This window comes from Branchiostoma floridae, chromosome 4 (genome assembly GCF_000003815.2).
Source record: "Branchiostoma floridae strain S238N-H82 chromosome 4, Bfl_VNyyK, whole genome shotgun sequence".
NCBI classification, from domain to species: domain Eukaryota; kingdom Metazoa; phylum Chordata; class Leptocardii; order Amphioxiformes; family Branchiostomatidae; genus Branchiostoma; species Branchiostoma floridae.
In genome coordinates, this window is record NC_049982.1 from 31,800,988 (window position 1) to 31,816,281 (window position 15,294).

Consider the following 15,294-nt stretch of genomic DNA (forward strand, 5'->3'; position numbering starts at 1 on the left):
AGCCAAAAGGTGTCCATTTGCCTTGTAGCGAAACACAGTCCTAAGCCGGCTTCACTCCTCTGCCAGCTTTTGATAGTAGTACCTTATGCTACCGTAGGATCTGCTTGGAGATTAGGGAAAGGGGACATATTCGCAATTTTCAACATATCGTGGCCATGTTTTACGTTGGGAAGTTTTGTCACCAGGCAATGTGCCAGGAAGGTCCTGTGTCCGCTTGCTGTTGAAAATTGCGAATATGCCCCCAAATTACGTAAATGCACACAAACGGGCCGCAAAGGAGCCTAACGTACATTTTCTAAGTGCCTGCAAAGTTAGATGGTGTTAATAGATCCAGTGAATCCACAAAATGGAAGCAGCGTGTTAGTAAGCATATTAGTCACCAGCCACACAATTGTCTAGAATGTGCTTTATTGTACCACTTCCAGAGCTACAGAAATCTTGGAGGGTATTTTCATAGATTGCAATTGTATAAATACTCAGCAGCAAAAGGTATCAACAATTGTGTTATCAATTAACTATAAATTCCTCTAGGAGAATAAATATTGTGGATCAAAATTACTCCGACTCATCTGACTGTACACTTGAAATTTTTTTTTTTGAAAAACATAGAAACTTTAATATTCTGCATTTATTTGAAAAAATACTAACAGAAACAAGAACTCCCCATATACATAAAAACAAAATTATAAAGTTGGCAACAAACAGCAAACTCTTTGAGTAGCAAACACCGCAAGTTAATTATCTTCCACAAGATTGATCATCAACCACCAGAAACTTGAAACATCCAGGCCCAATTCTGTCACTAGGCACAAGGTCTAAGATATGCTCACAAATTACGAAACGTATCTCTTCATACAACAAGTGAAAATAAATCTTTTAAGAACCTCTCATATACTAATTATACATTCCAAAAAAGTATGAAACATCAAATCTACAAAGTCTACATAGCAAAACATTCTGTGTAGCCTTTGAATTTTTTTCTCTCTCTCTACGTCTAGCAGTAATAATGCGGAACAAACAGTGATATTTCAAACATTGCCCATTACAATTGTTGCTAGAAATTTGCTCCAGTGGGTATACAAATAATTGTATAACTCAGGAAATCTTTAGCAAAACAGACTTGAAAATCTGTCCCCACAAACATTGTTCTTCTGTATTGCACATTAAAGTCAATACCACAATTATAGTGATGTGTGCTAAAACACGTCACATCAACATTGGTGAAATCTTGTAGTATGTTCAACCATTGGTTACACAGATATGCTTGAATAGCACCACATGGGTATATAGTAATACAAGAAACCATGCAAAAATGTATACCCCGAACATGAGAGTGCTCATCATCAAAATCCATCTATTTTGTAATACAAAAATGGAATATTATAAATCTTGAGAAAATGTAACATTTCTTACAAAGTTCCCTCAAGATATATTACTCTGAATAACTAGCTATATAATAAAAAAGTTTAAAGCTTTCCAGTTTTCATATGCAAAAAGCAGAACAATACAAGAAAAATAAAATTACCCACATCTTCTCTTTAAATCATCTGCAGAATTAAATTAATACTCTCATTCCTAACTTTCAAGAATAAACTTCAAAATATCTATTTGCTCAAATTCTGGAAAACCTTGAGGTATTGCAAATGGTACATAGGTGGAAAGCCTGCCTAAAAAGTTTTTCACAGTCACCAGTAAAAAAGTAGGCTGTAAGAATATGTGCTATCTGCTAAAAAATCGGAACCTTTCCTCAAAGAATATTTCTTTTTTTTTTTACCGCAAAGTGTATACAAACGGTGAAAGGCAGATTAGACACCCTATAGAACATCAAATACTGTTGGAACATGTGACAACCTCTAGATTTTGATACTAGAAAATATAGCGTTACCTCGTCTTTCCGGAGGCATTGTGACCCACGCGGCGACGCTACGTACGCGCCGGCGTGAATACAGTGCCCTTCCAACTCGGAACAGGTTCCCTGAGTGAGAGAACTTCAAAGTGAAGTTGCACTCACCACACCATTCCCTCACCCCTATATAAGCAGTCCAGCGGGGATTGGAAGGTATATAGATATATATATAACAACATTGGAGTAGATGCTACAGTATCATTCCCTACTAGGTATCCATACAATATTATACCTACATCTGTTCCTTTCAAAAAGCATCTACCGTATAGAGAAGCACCCTAACTGTGAAGACGAAAAAAACATTGCACAGAGTAAATACTTGCTAATTAGTCAAGCTAATTACCAAGTCGGATACTGTTATTATTAATTAATTAGCACTAGTTCAGAACAAACCCTGATCTGTGCATGCAGCAGCAAAAACTTACTTGCACATCCGTTGTGCACGAGATAGTTGATTGGAAAGATTCTACTAAGAACCGTAGTAGTAGAGGAGCTAAAGTCTACGTTATCCCTGTCCCTGAACAATGTTGGATCACCTTTCTTCCTACCATAGGTGACGTGGCTACACACAATATCACAGGAGTCATGGTTTTCTACAGGTAGTATTGTCCTATATAGTGCTCCATTTATCAAACTACTTGTGCTTTTTTTTTCTTCTTCTTTTTTGGGCTACAGGAGTGGCAACCATGCTCTTGATAAATATCACAGGCCAATACATCAACGATTATAATAGAGCCACCCACGGAGATTTCCACATCAACATGCTGTTTTCGGTCACCGCAGGCCTACACAGGGCCTTGCGGAGGTATTGTGTTTTTTTGGGGTAAGTAACTAACAGCCTTACTTACGGTATGTGTTTCTTCAACTTGCTTGGTAAGCTAGTCGGCCTTACGGATCTTTCGTAGCCTGGCTCTAAGTCTGCATTGGTTTCACAAAGGCTGAATCTTTGGTAATGTAACCATGACGACCTCTATTGGAGATTAAATATAGTATTATGCCTGAATGTTAACTACGTATCCTGGTTAGTATGAGTAGTGGATTCCCTGTTCCTGACCATTTCTTGTTGCACCCACCCTGTTACTGTCTCTCTCTGTGGCAGTCCAACCATTATATTCCTTTGGTTTATATGGAGAAGGACTGAACTCGTGTGTGTGTGTGCGTGCGTGCATGCGTGTGCGTATGTGTATGCGTGTGCGTATGTATGTGTGTGCACACAAACACATGTGTCTGATTGATTGTACATGTGTACGTGTGTTGTGTGTGTGTGTGTGTGTGTTGTGTGTGTGTGCAAGATGTGTATACATGAACATGACAAAGACACATGTAGTCTAAAACAGAGGAACACCCACCATGTATATAGGAATGGATGTGAATGACGAGTGAAAAGAGAAAAAGACTTGTACATTTGATGCTTTAGGATAAGACAGACCTCGTGACTTCCATTTCAACATAAACCAGGTTATAGGCAGAAGTTTACCTCTATAACCTCCTTAGGGTTTGTATGTGTGTATGTATGTATGTATTCATGTAACAACGACACTGGAGGTACAGAGAATAGCCTTTAGGCAAGATGAACACCGCTCCCTGAGAGAGATGGGAGCTCTGGAGGTACTCTAGGTTATTAGGATGGTTTCTTTGTGTTACAGGACTCACTTGTGAGTTCCTGTTCGAAGATGTGTGTATGTGTGAAGTTAGGGAGGGTGGTATGATTGTGTGTAGTGTGTGTGTGTTTTTTTGTGTGTGTGTGTGTGTTCGTGCACTGGCCAACAGCACTGCAAACTGCTCCGATCAACACCAGCGGAAGGGGACGGCGCGCGGCCGGTCGGCGCCTTCCTTCACCAGGGGCTTGTGGAACTCGCGTCCAGCGCGGGAGTGGATGTTGGCCCAGCAGTGTTCGCAGTAGTACTGCAAGCAGGTCACATTGGCACAGAAGAACGGTGCAAACTTGCCGCCGCAACGTGCACCCTGACACTCGTCGCACATCTGGTCGTCCAGCACGTACGGTTTCACCTCGACCTGCGGAGCACACGGAACACACGACAAACTGTCACTACGGGCGCAATTACATCATACACCATGCTTTGCACTGGATCCCAGACGGTTTTGAATTGAAGAAAAGTGTCATGGATGTAGAATGTGTAGAATGTAATAGCTTTGTCAAGGAATAGAATATGGGTAACCTGCATTAATCTCTTACAATACCAACGGCAGGTGGCACACGAGGGCCAAGCCAAACACACACCAAATTAACACCATCATTTGGTCACTTCTTTGATAAAACACAAAAAGGAACACAGCTTTTACTACTGCAAACCTGAAAAAAAATTAGTAACAATTTGTAAAGCTAAAGCCTTGATTAAAGGACTACTTTTGAATCTGAAAACCAAACTGATCTTGGGTTATTTATCTTTCAGCTGCAGTTTTACATACAATCAATAGGGGGCTGACAAATGTAGCTTTCTAGTATTTAGGCAACAGCAAGTAAAATGTTGTTCCCCTCTAGAGATTGTCAACATGACAAGAAAATACAAAATATGGGAAAATATGTGGTGTGGTAGCCTTGAGTGGACTAGGTACATTGTACAGGGAAAGTTGGGATAGGAAATTGTTACAAATAAAGTTTCCCCAAACAGTATGAAGTTGTTGAAATTACTTCTGCTATTTTTGTATGGTGTCAATGGGGTAAATTTTTTCGTTTGTTTGAACATTCTGAAGGAATGGTAAGTTGAATATTCATAATTATGTGGTTTTAGTGCTCTTGCATTACGTTTGAGTCTAAAATTTCCTTGCCGTGGCCTCCTGCAGTGTAGTAAATTCCACATCTCCAAGCCGTTACCCATATGATCTCCTTGGCAGGTGCTATACAATGTAGCATACTAAGTACCAGTTTTCTTCCTACCCTCTTGTCAATGTCTCCGTGCTGGAGTTGCACGAAGCGGGCGGAGATGGCGGCGATGTAGCTCTGCTGGTTGGAGAACGCCACCCGCCCGGCGCCCTTGGGGTACTTGAGCTCGGGATCGGTGTCGATTCCCGCGTAGCAGACCCCGCCGTACAGACGGTCCATTATCATGGCCAGCTCCACTGTGGGGTGGGGGGGGACAGACATTGGGTTACTGGAAATTCGTTTTCATTTTCCTGGCACCTAAATTCTGCACACAGTGAAAATTAAGATCTGGTACCTTTGACTTTGCTGTTGAAAAACAATAGTAGCAACACATATTTCAGGATTTACTTCAGGCCATGTTGATTTGGTTATATCAATGACATGTTCTGGGAACCCCAAAACTGGTGTGAGCATGCAAAAAAAATATGGCAGAAAAAGTCGGCTTCATTATGAAATCTAAGTCGTCAGAAAGGTTCAACAATGACTTTAAATACAGATTATGGTATGCCAAACAATAGACTTCATTTTTATTCTTTTATGTCATCTTTTTCTCCACTCCCCCATAGGATTACATATACAATGTATTACTGGCATATACTGCAACAGTGGTGTCACTCCTATTACATGACCCTGCAATACCAGATGTAAAAGATAGGGGGCATGGCATCCTTACCAGCACGCAAAGGTCTGGGGACTCCCCCTACAAAGATTGTCTTGCGCGGGTCCAGCGGTTGTGACCCATCCATGACAAAGTCACTGTCAGCAAGATTCCACGGTCGAATCTGCACCTAAGGAAACAAAAAACAACATCACACTTTAACATATGTCCTGGATTTCTCCCGAAAGAAAGAAAGTGATCTCGCTCCAGTTAAGCTTACTGAAGAGCTAGTCTTCCACTGGTCGTGACAGAGAGGACAGACTCTATGTACAGTATTTACAGGTTCATTGTACCAGGGAAATTCCCCTAGCTCTTTGCATGAACAGTAGACCACAGCATTAAGTCCTGTTATAAGGACTACAACCCTTTCCGGTAGTGGCATATCCGGTGAGCGACACAGCCAGAATCATACTCACAGCTTCTAGTTCCAGAGGCAGGGCCACTAACCACTGGATTACACACGGTACTTGCACAGGGTATCAATCAATCAATCAATCAATCAAAAATGGTTTATTATTAAAACAAGGTTCTGGCAGCGAGAGGCTGAATTGTGTCTTCCAAAAATGGTTTCATCAGATTCAAGAGGGGGGATACAAGCTTAGCCACGTTTGGGATAGTGTTCTCACCGCAAAAGCGCCACCTACATATAGCGGTGAGAAGCAGAACTCCAATTAGAAGCTCTGACGAAGGTGTCTGAGAGACATCGAAATGTAAGCAAAGTAACTGCTGGTTGTGTAAAAAGTATTCCCCTATATCCTGAATTATGTCTTGTTGTACATTAAGATGCACATAATAGTAAGAGAGCACAAGAGAAGTGAGTCTTACTGGCTTGTCCTTCATGGTGGGGCTGGACACACAGTAGTACAGCTTGTCATCCTCCTTGATGCACGCGTCAATCAGGGCCTGGACGGAGCGCTCATCTTGGAACAGCAGGAATGCATACCCTACAGAACAACACAGGACATGCAACTTTTAAAACAACTGTTACGTTGCAAACATTCATAATAATCTTCAATCTTCAAATTGTTGATTTATAATTCCTTGAGGCCAAAGGGTTTGACAGTAACACAGATGGTCAACACGGGCAGGGATTGGGTAATGCGGGGACCCACTTTGGGCCGGTCAACGCCACGTTTGGTAGGTGGTCAGCTTGGGCAGAATGTTTATGGTCTCATTGATATATTACTCCTAGTGGGCACCCTAAAAGAGATCCAAGCCAAAAAATAAACGGCTGCATGGACGAGTGTTTTCAGCTGTGAGAAGTCTGACTAATAAGCTTTCAGCTGATGTTTTAACAACTATGTTTTAAGAAATCTCAGGAAGGAGTATACAATGTAATATTGTTTAATAAATCAGCCTTCAGCTGAATAGTTAGTTCAGCACCAAGGACAGACCATAAACCATGTAGAAGGAATAACTGGGAGACAATTTTTCTCATGTGCACGTCTGGAATCCTGATATTATCTGGACTTCTCAGAAAAATTGTGGTCTTGATATTGGAACCACAAAGGAACTGTAAGCTAGTGAAATAAAAGCAATACTCCCTATTAATTCTAAGAGGGTATGGACAACCCAACCATCACTAGATCACGTACTGGACAAAAATTCTAGAAGGTTAACAAGACTGCTTCTGAGCCTAATTTGTCTAACATCAAATTCAGCTATCCTTATATATCCTTAACCTCGACATGACTGACCTGTGGTGTACCTATGTTACAGTGTTCTTGCTTGGCATTTTCAGCATAGATCCCTCCTACACTGTGATTTGGATCCCCTACAATGTGATTCGGGCTCCTACGCTGTGATTGGATCCATAGGCTGTGTTTCAGCCAGCAAATAGGACTTTTCGGTTGTTTTATTTCACTAAATTTGGCCCTCAAAATGCAGGAAACAGAGTTTCTGTTCTGGGGTAGGATTCCCCAAGGTCCCCTACAATACTGCCACCTGCATCAAATACTGTATTTAATGTATTTAAGTTCGCAGGGCTTTAATTTTGCAGTAGCGGGAAAAACGACTTTTCGCGGTGGTTTTAACTTCGCGACAGCACCATGCACTGTAGCCTCTTACTGCAATGGAAAAATGTTCACGGTACTTTCAGTTCGCAGGGAAGCAGCCACCACGAAAACCGTGAACATTACGTCACCGCGAAAGATTCTGCATTTATAGTACCGCATGGCTTTGCTGCACCTACACTATAAAAACATTAGTGTGAGAACACTTGTGTTGCCATGACCTTTGTCTTCAGGTCTTGAATCACAAGGTAAAAAAACACCAAGCCTTTTCTTTATTGTTCGGTCACTCTGAGAGGAATACCATCCCACCTTGTGTATATCCCTTCCATTTTTCCCTTCATTTCCAAACACTATGTAGAACGTCAACACAATCTTCATCTTTGTGCGCCTTGATCATTAAGTGCTCAGCCATTCAACCAACCTCACATTTTGCAGACACAGACACATACTTACTGGGCTGGAGTTATGATACATAATTCATCTCACTAAACAATGTCTTCCCCGTGGCTTAAATAAAATATGACACCCGTAGTCGCCAGGCAACCCTCCATTGGGCACTGAACAGGAAGTCGGGATATGGTGGAGATGCAATATTCATTGCTACCATTATGTGTGCTATTCACATTAAGACCATCAGTTTGCAGGGCACTAGTCAAGCAGACTAGGCACTAGGCAATCATTACAAGAGCTTTCTTGTCAAGTTCTTGACTTGTATTTTGCAATGTATTTTCAAGGTTCATTATATTGTTACTGTAAATGCAGAAATGTTCGCGGTGGTTTTATGTTCGCATTTTTGCGTTGCCAATTCACCACGAACTTAAAACCACCGCGAATATTTTTACGTGACAGTACAGTGCCATGGTGCTACCGCGAACTTAAAGCCACCACGAAAAGTCCTTTTTCCCACTACAGCGAAATTAAATCCCTGCACACTTAAATGCATTTATAGTACTTCATGTCAACATAATTTGGCCTCTCTGAAATCTAAAATTTCTTGCGTACTTTTTTGTCCATTTTCACAAATTTCTGAAGTTTACATCTTCCATTTTTTGGCCAAAGCAACTACAGTACATCTTTTTTGTACATCTAGAAAAATAGTTACGGTAACAAGTTGGACATGTAAAAATACATTGCAGGTGTGGACAACTGGACACAATCACTGTATTTCATGTCATGCATGGACCATGGAAAGGGTCCATAGTGGAGCAGGTGATAACGTGGATTATCATATTGGCTTCTACTGTTATCACAGGCTTCCATGGAAACTGAGAGCTCTAGTCGAAAAGTGGAATAGCAGATTTATACATTGGAATTGATGTCTTTGCAACTTCGTCTGAGAACACTTGACTCTATTAACTTCATTTTGCATTGAAATATGTGTTTTCAAAGGTGGGTATGACATAAATAAAGCACAACACAGTGTATCCTGCATCATTATCTGATCGTACCCCTGGTCAGGCTGGTACCTCAGGTAATACGGAATACACCGTCTTGTATACTATATGAGGAAATAAAAGAATAAAATCAAAGTCTTAGTATGTTTTTTTTAGAACCTTATGTTTCTGACAGGTACATGGCTGAGATACACAAGAACATGAATGCTGCAATGCTCACCTTTGGGAGGGAAGTAGGACTTGCTCTCAGCTTTGTGCGGCCAGTCCACCACCAGCGGACCAAAGCGTCGAAAGCTTGCTGTTATCTCCTCTGTCAGAAACAAACATGCACACAATGCATTACATTTCTCCATGTACATTCAAAAAGGATCCATCTTAAAAATTTAATCCTTTTTTCAAGGACTCTTGCAACATAGGTCATCAAAGTGATTACGAGTTTTGTTGATGGCTGTTTTAGACCAAGGAGGTTACCTCCTTGTTTAGACATTTGTGTCAATCACTAAATTTATAGCTGGATTTAATATTGCAACGGGAGATAAGAACTTTTGTGAGATCGCAGTTGAAACAGAAGTAAGGACTTTGCAGCAACTTGAGCAAGGACGCCACAGTGAAAACAAAACCGATTTAAAGTACTACAAGCAAGGGATGGTCAGTGTATACAATAGAATCTACAGTGCTGAACTGTAACTTGCATGTGATCATAGAGTGACTGTAAAATCTCAGCTTCTCTCAAAGGTACAGTTGACATTTACAGAGATAGCTACTAGTTCTAGTACTCATGCATTTTGGTATTCTAATCCTAATGGTCCTACAACCAGAGTTATCAGTGCTCAAAATCCTTTTTTGCAGCCAGGCAGCAACCTGAGTCAAAAGCCAGGTTGCACCATCAACATTTCAGGTTGCCCAACTTTCAACTTATTACGTTCTTCAAATCAGCTACTTATCCACTGTCTTTTCTTCCAGTTACATGTAATAACTTAAATATGTTTTATCTTAAAAGTACAAAAACTTATGCACGTAGGTGGGGGGAAAGCAGTGGTCCAACTGCAAAATTTCAGGTTGCACATTGTACCTGGGTTTGAAATTAAGTTGCGCCAAGCAAAAGTTGGTTGCATTTGTAACTGTGCAAGTGGGTATTTCAAGCAGTGGTACAACTGACGTATCCTGGGTACCATCCTATTTCTACCGGGGCTCCTTACACTCACTTCCCTAAAAAAATATAGTATTTTTTAGGGGTAGCGAGTGTAAGGAGCCCCGGTAGAATACAGATGGTACTCAGGCTACAACTGACGTTTGAGGTAACGCAAAATCTTTTCTCAGAGAGCTACGAATTTGAACCGTATGCCATTTTTATAGAACATTTTCAGTGTTAGTAATACTGGCATCGCTAAGTATGGCTACCACGCTACACCAACCTAATGCACCAAGTGTCATTTACAAGTCTGTAGTATATACGACCCTGTAAACTGACCAGATGGCTTCTGGCAACAACACAAACACTTATAATGCATTATAGACACTGCCTGTGTGCGCTTGTAAACACTTCTCCTTATGTTCTGTCAATAATTGCCTTCCATCTGTGCATGTATAGGGATAGGTGAGCGCAATCAGAAAATGATATGCCAGGTTGTTTACCTGCTAAGGCCATGTTGATTTGATTACATGGATGACATCCTTTTGAAACCTTAAAACTGATGTGAGTGTGCTAATAAAAAAAGTTTGGCCAAAATAAAAACTTGCCTTCATTATGAAATCTATGTGATCAGGAAGGCTGAACAAATGACAAAACTCATATGGTGTATGGTGTACCAAACAATATACTCTCATGTCCCTAATAAACATACCTTCCGGAATAAACATACCCCCCGGACAAATCTTCAAAATCTAATAAACATACCCCCCGGAATAAACATACCCCCCGGAAAATGACCAAATTGACATGTAGACTGTGTCCATGCTACTTCTGTTCAAGGGAAAGAAGATAATAAGCAGGTAGGTTATTTTCATTTACTTATACCTGATCACCAAATCAGTTAAATATAGCTGTATGAATAATGAATATTGAATAACTATAGATATCTTGTTCAAATTATAATATTTTCTCCATTTTCTAATGAAAGGTATACATACTCCTAACCGGGGGCCAACAGTGCTTTCAAATTCAACAAGTGAAAATTTACATGATACATGAATTTTCTACTCAGAACTTGAAGCAAGTAATCAATAAATATTTTTTGTACATTACTTAAAATTACTGGCATATCAATAAAATCATTATAAATATAGCTCCAAGTACTCAACCATATATGTTTTAGACATTACCACCAATTAAAACACACATCAACACTCCCAAAATGTTCACAAAGTTTTTGTGAGAGCTCGTCTGTGAAGTAGCCCAGCATTCAGGCCCAAATACTAAATATGTTACAGATTACATTTTGACACTAGAAAACCGCTAAAATTAGAAAATTTTATGATTATTTCTGAAATTCAACACTCTGAAAATATATATGACATTTTGAGCCCATCATTACACCGAAATAAAATCATTTTCACCCGTTTATGGCCTCATTTTAGTGATTCGAATCTGCCTCCCAACAGGGTGCTAGCTTTACTGTCAGTGCGTGTTATTCCTGGCAGCCATGTTGGATCAGTTTCGGTCTTTTTCTTCAAGTTTAAAGATGTTTTTACTGACGGATTTCTGCTGTTTTTGGAGAATTTGCGGCCCCAAAACTCACATTACAAGGGAAAGAAGGTTCTAATTGTTGTTTCTTATGTGAAGGAATTATTTGTCCGCCCCGTTGTCGCTGCCGATAGCGCATGGAACCACATGGTCGGAAATATACTGTACATGCTAAAATTATGTGATCAGTGTGTTCATTTACGATGTAAATAGAGACTGTAAAAGTTGTTTATATACAAAATTGTGCTTCAAAACGTCAGTGTGGCGGCTTATTTTCCCAATAATAATATTTACTTTGTACATTCATAGCGAAATCGACCGATATTTTACATAATCGCTAGGATGTTTAGGTCACAGTGGAGGGGAAATCCGAGCTGCTTCGGCCGAAAATAGTGTCAATTTTGAGCAAAAATACCGCGGACATATGGACAGAAAACCCCAAACTTTTTATTATGCGGTTGTCCCTGGTTAGCAAAGCCCCAATTTTCAAAAAAAATAATAAACGTACCGTCCCAAATAAGAACGTACCGGGTGGAATTTTCCTGGGAAAAAAATAAACGTCCCGGTACGTTTATTAGGGACATGAGAGTACATGTATTCTTCATTTTTGTCATGTCACATTGTCATCTTTGTGTCTGGAATTGACTTTCGCATTCAACAACATCAATATCCGTCTTCCTGTTGTTTTTTTTCAACTTACGGCATATATTTGCTCAAAAAACATTTTTTATTCGGAAACAGACGAAAATCGATGCGCTATTGAGTGTCATCCATGTTATCAAATCAACATGGTCTAAGGCAAGGGGAATTAACCTTTCTTAAACTGATTTTGACAAAGAAAATACCACCACCAACAAGGTCAATTCTATCACATATCAGTTAAATAGATAAACTAATATTTGGTGTAACATACAAAACTTGTGGGAAGTGCCAGTGAAGTTCAAGTTCAAAATCCAGCACTATGAAAGACGTGGGCTTACCTTCATCGATGTCTGGCGGCAGTCCGCCGACAAACACCTTGCGGGAGAACCGTTCTCCGCTGTCCGATCCCCCTGAGCTATGCGGTGAGCCTCGCGACGGCGAGTTCACGCTTGGGACAATCTGATCACTACAGTGACCGTCGTAATTATCTGTAAAAAGATGCAGAAACAAATCCTTCATTTAGTACTTGTAAACTCAGTTCAATGAAGCTCACACAATCTGTATTTACCTTTTTCACAATTCCCATAATCCTTTGCTCCAGGGTGGTTGCAAATTTGCATATGGTCTAAAACGATCGGGCTTGAAAGTGAGTAAAATGCAGCAAGGTGTCTTTTCAAAATTTCGCCAACAAAAGCAGTTAAGCAGCATCAACTTGTCTTGCTTTTAAAAATGTGGCAACTGAATATTGCAGTCTTCATATCTTATCATCTTCCAGGTGATAAGAAATACACTTTTACAAATGCATTCTTTATTTACGGACTGACGTTATGGTTTGTGAGTAAAATCCACCCTATGACAAAGGCAGTTTGTATGGTTCAAAGGGGTCTATCTTAATGAATATTGTGAATGATTCTGTCAGCATTTTAGTGCTTAGTCCCTCTTGACTTCCACGCGACATTGTCAACAGTTTCTCGGAGGGAATATGCAAATCCCAGGAAGGTGTTTACTGTTTGCTCTATCAAGCACTTCATTTCCAGATGCTCGTGAATCCACCGGTGGAAACGCGATGTTATGCTCATGGGGGCTGAACACTCGGCTCAGTCGGGCGCAACGCAGCAAGTGCAAGTACATTTGTGCAAAATATATTTGAGTGTAACATGGGGTAAACGGCTTAGGTGCGCACCATGCCGGGCGATATGCATGAATATGTCGCAAAGCAGACTTTCTATGCTTCTGGGCCTTTTACATCAAGCTTCATGTCAATATCGATATTAATTTCAACATATGAAAAATATGGCAGGAACTGGGACAAGTATTTTGGGGCAGCTGACGCACAAGCAATTATGACACAGCAATTAGATTTATGACACATTTATATGATTTACGAATTTAGGTAAGTGAATATACCATTTTGGATACTACCATGTACATGTAGTTGCAGATTTTCTCTATAGGGACTATAAGGTCACTCTTTCTGACATTTAGTGCACTTCATTTCCTACATTCATGCAAAACCGTGCGTGTCGATAAAGATTACTAAGTCCTTCAAGTTATGCTGTGGGCACAATCAAAAATTCTTTCAATCTCCACCGAATCTTGTTTTCCTATTTTATTTTCACACGTTTGTTGGAACATGTCATTGCATCATTTATATAGAATGTACAAATTATACAGTAATTTATACATATGCCAATTCATAATATTTCTAAGGCCAATTTATGATATTTATAATCAATGAGTATATTTCAATAGCATATGAAATGTCTTTCAGGTAGCCACCAATTCAAAATTTAGAGGTGGTCCGATCCATGTTTTCTGAGTTTTAATCTGGTTTTACGACAAAAACAGCCATTTTGCTGTCAGACATGGAAGGGTTTACTAGCCGGCTTTCTGGCAAATACCCATCAATTATGGAGTTAGCCAATCACAGAGCCTGATAGATGTGCCCATGGGAGGGACCCGGTACACAAAACAGTGGTTTGACAAGAGACCTTCTGACAAGCAGGTTTGTACTCCATGTAGTGGTGGCAGGGATTTAGAGAGTTTCATTATAAAAGTGTCTTACTATGAATTTCACAAAATGAAGAAGTTTTTCTTTCCGGACAGTAAAGTGTATGCTACAGGCATATTACATGTAGCATATGATCAAGTTCTTTCGGCGGTGAAAATTTGGCTTTAGATATGCGAGGAATAGTCGCAGACCCATGGTGAAGGGTCGCATAACCCGTTCCAAGGTGGTTGCACAATGATTTGAGGAAAAACAGTTACAATGTACGCGACTTGTTTTTACTGTCATTAGATGGCCTGAAAATACCATCGTCGGAGACGTCTTGGACAACAACAGTCTTAATGCTAGTTCACCTTTATACGAAGAGTAACCTGTATCCGTTTTTTTTTTAACATTGTGGTATTTAGGGATATTGTCGGCGGACAATGGTTTCCAGCTGCAATATTGTAATTTGAATATTACAGTTTGAGGCCACCGTCAGTTGACTTGATATCTTGAAATACTGCTTTTAAAAACAACGGATATAGGTTACCCCACAGATAAAGGTGATCTAGCATCAACTGTTGTCTGACTAAAGCGGACCTAAGTTGTATCTTCATCTTGTGCTGTTGTAAAATCTTATCTATGAACATTCAAGAACCAAGCATCATAAAAAGATGCCAACATTCCATCCACATACTCAGTATAGCTGGAAAGGGTGTGAATATGAAAAGAAGATTAAAGAACAATTATAGTACAAGATTGTGATGTTAACAACAAGAGAAGAATGATGAAATATAGATATTATACCTCGTCTTCGTCCATAAGTCCGAGCTGCCATGTGGAGAGAACAGAGAAGAGTGTTAATATGAAATATTATGATGGCATGCTGTTAATAATAGTACTTCGTAGTAACGTTAATTCACCTTTATCCGCAGGTCACCAATAGATGTTGTTTTTAAAAACAGGGTATTTGGGGATGTCAAGTCGGCGAACAGTGATTTTAGATTGCAACCATACAAAATTGCCACCACCATCTGTCGACCTGACATCACTAAATACCCTGCTTTTGAAAACAACGGATATAGGTTACCCCCACGGATAAAGGTGAACTAGCGTTAATGCTTG

General features: G+C 40.0%; 1 protein-coding gene across 6 annotated transcripts in view; it reads right to left on the reverse strand.

Annotated features, from left to right (window-relative positions):
* Window positions 1-391: 391 nt before the first annotated feature.
* The window catches only part of LOC118414793 (cytoplasmic polyadenylation element-binding protein 2-like), a 44,087-nt gene continuing 29,184 nt past the window's right edge, over window positions 392-15,294 (reverse strand). For 3 of the 6 annotated variants that reach the window (XM_035819043.1, XM_035819041.1, XM_035819042.1), the window contains exons 4-10: window positions 14,977-15,000; window positions 12,518-12,667; window positions 9,075-9,164; window positions 6,274-6,392; window positions 5,464-5,578; window positions 4,791-4,987; window positions 392-3,922 (exon numbers count right to left, since the gene is read on the reverse strand). In XM_035819043.1, the coding sequence (XP_035674936.1) occupies window positions 3,695-3,922; window positions 4,791-4,987; window positions 5,464-5,578; window positions 6,274-6,392; window positions 9,075-9,164; window positions 12,518-12,667; window positions 14,977-15,000 (923 nt within the window). In that variant the 3' untranslated portion in view covers window positions 392-3,694. The remainder of the gene's footprint in view (window positions 3,923-4,790; window positions 4,988-5,463; window positions 5,579-6,273; window positions 6,393-9,074; window positions 9,165-12,517; window positions 12,668-14,976; window positions 15,001-15,294) is intronic. The other 3 variants (XM_035819046.1, XM_035819045.1, XM_035819044.1) reach the window with 2 other exon arrangements.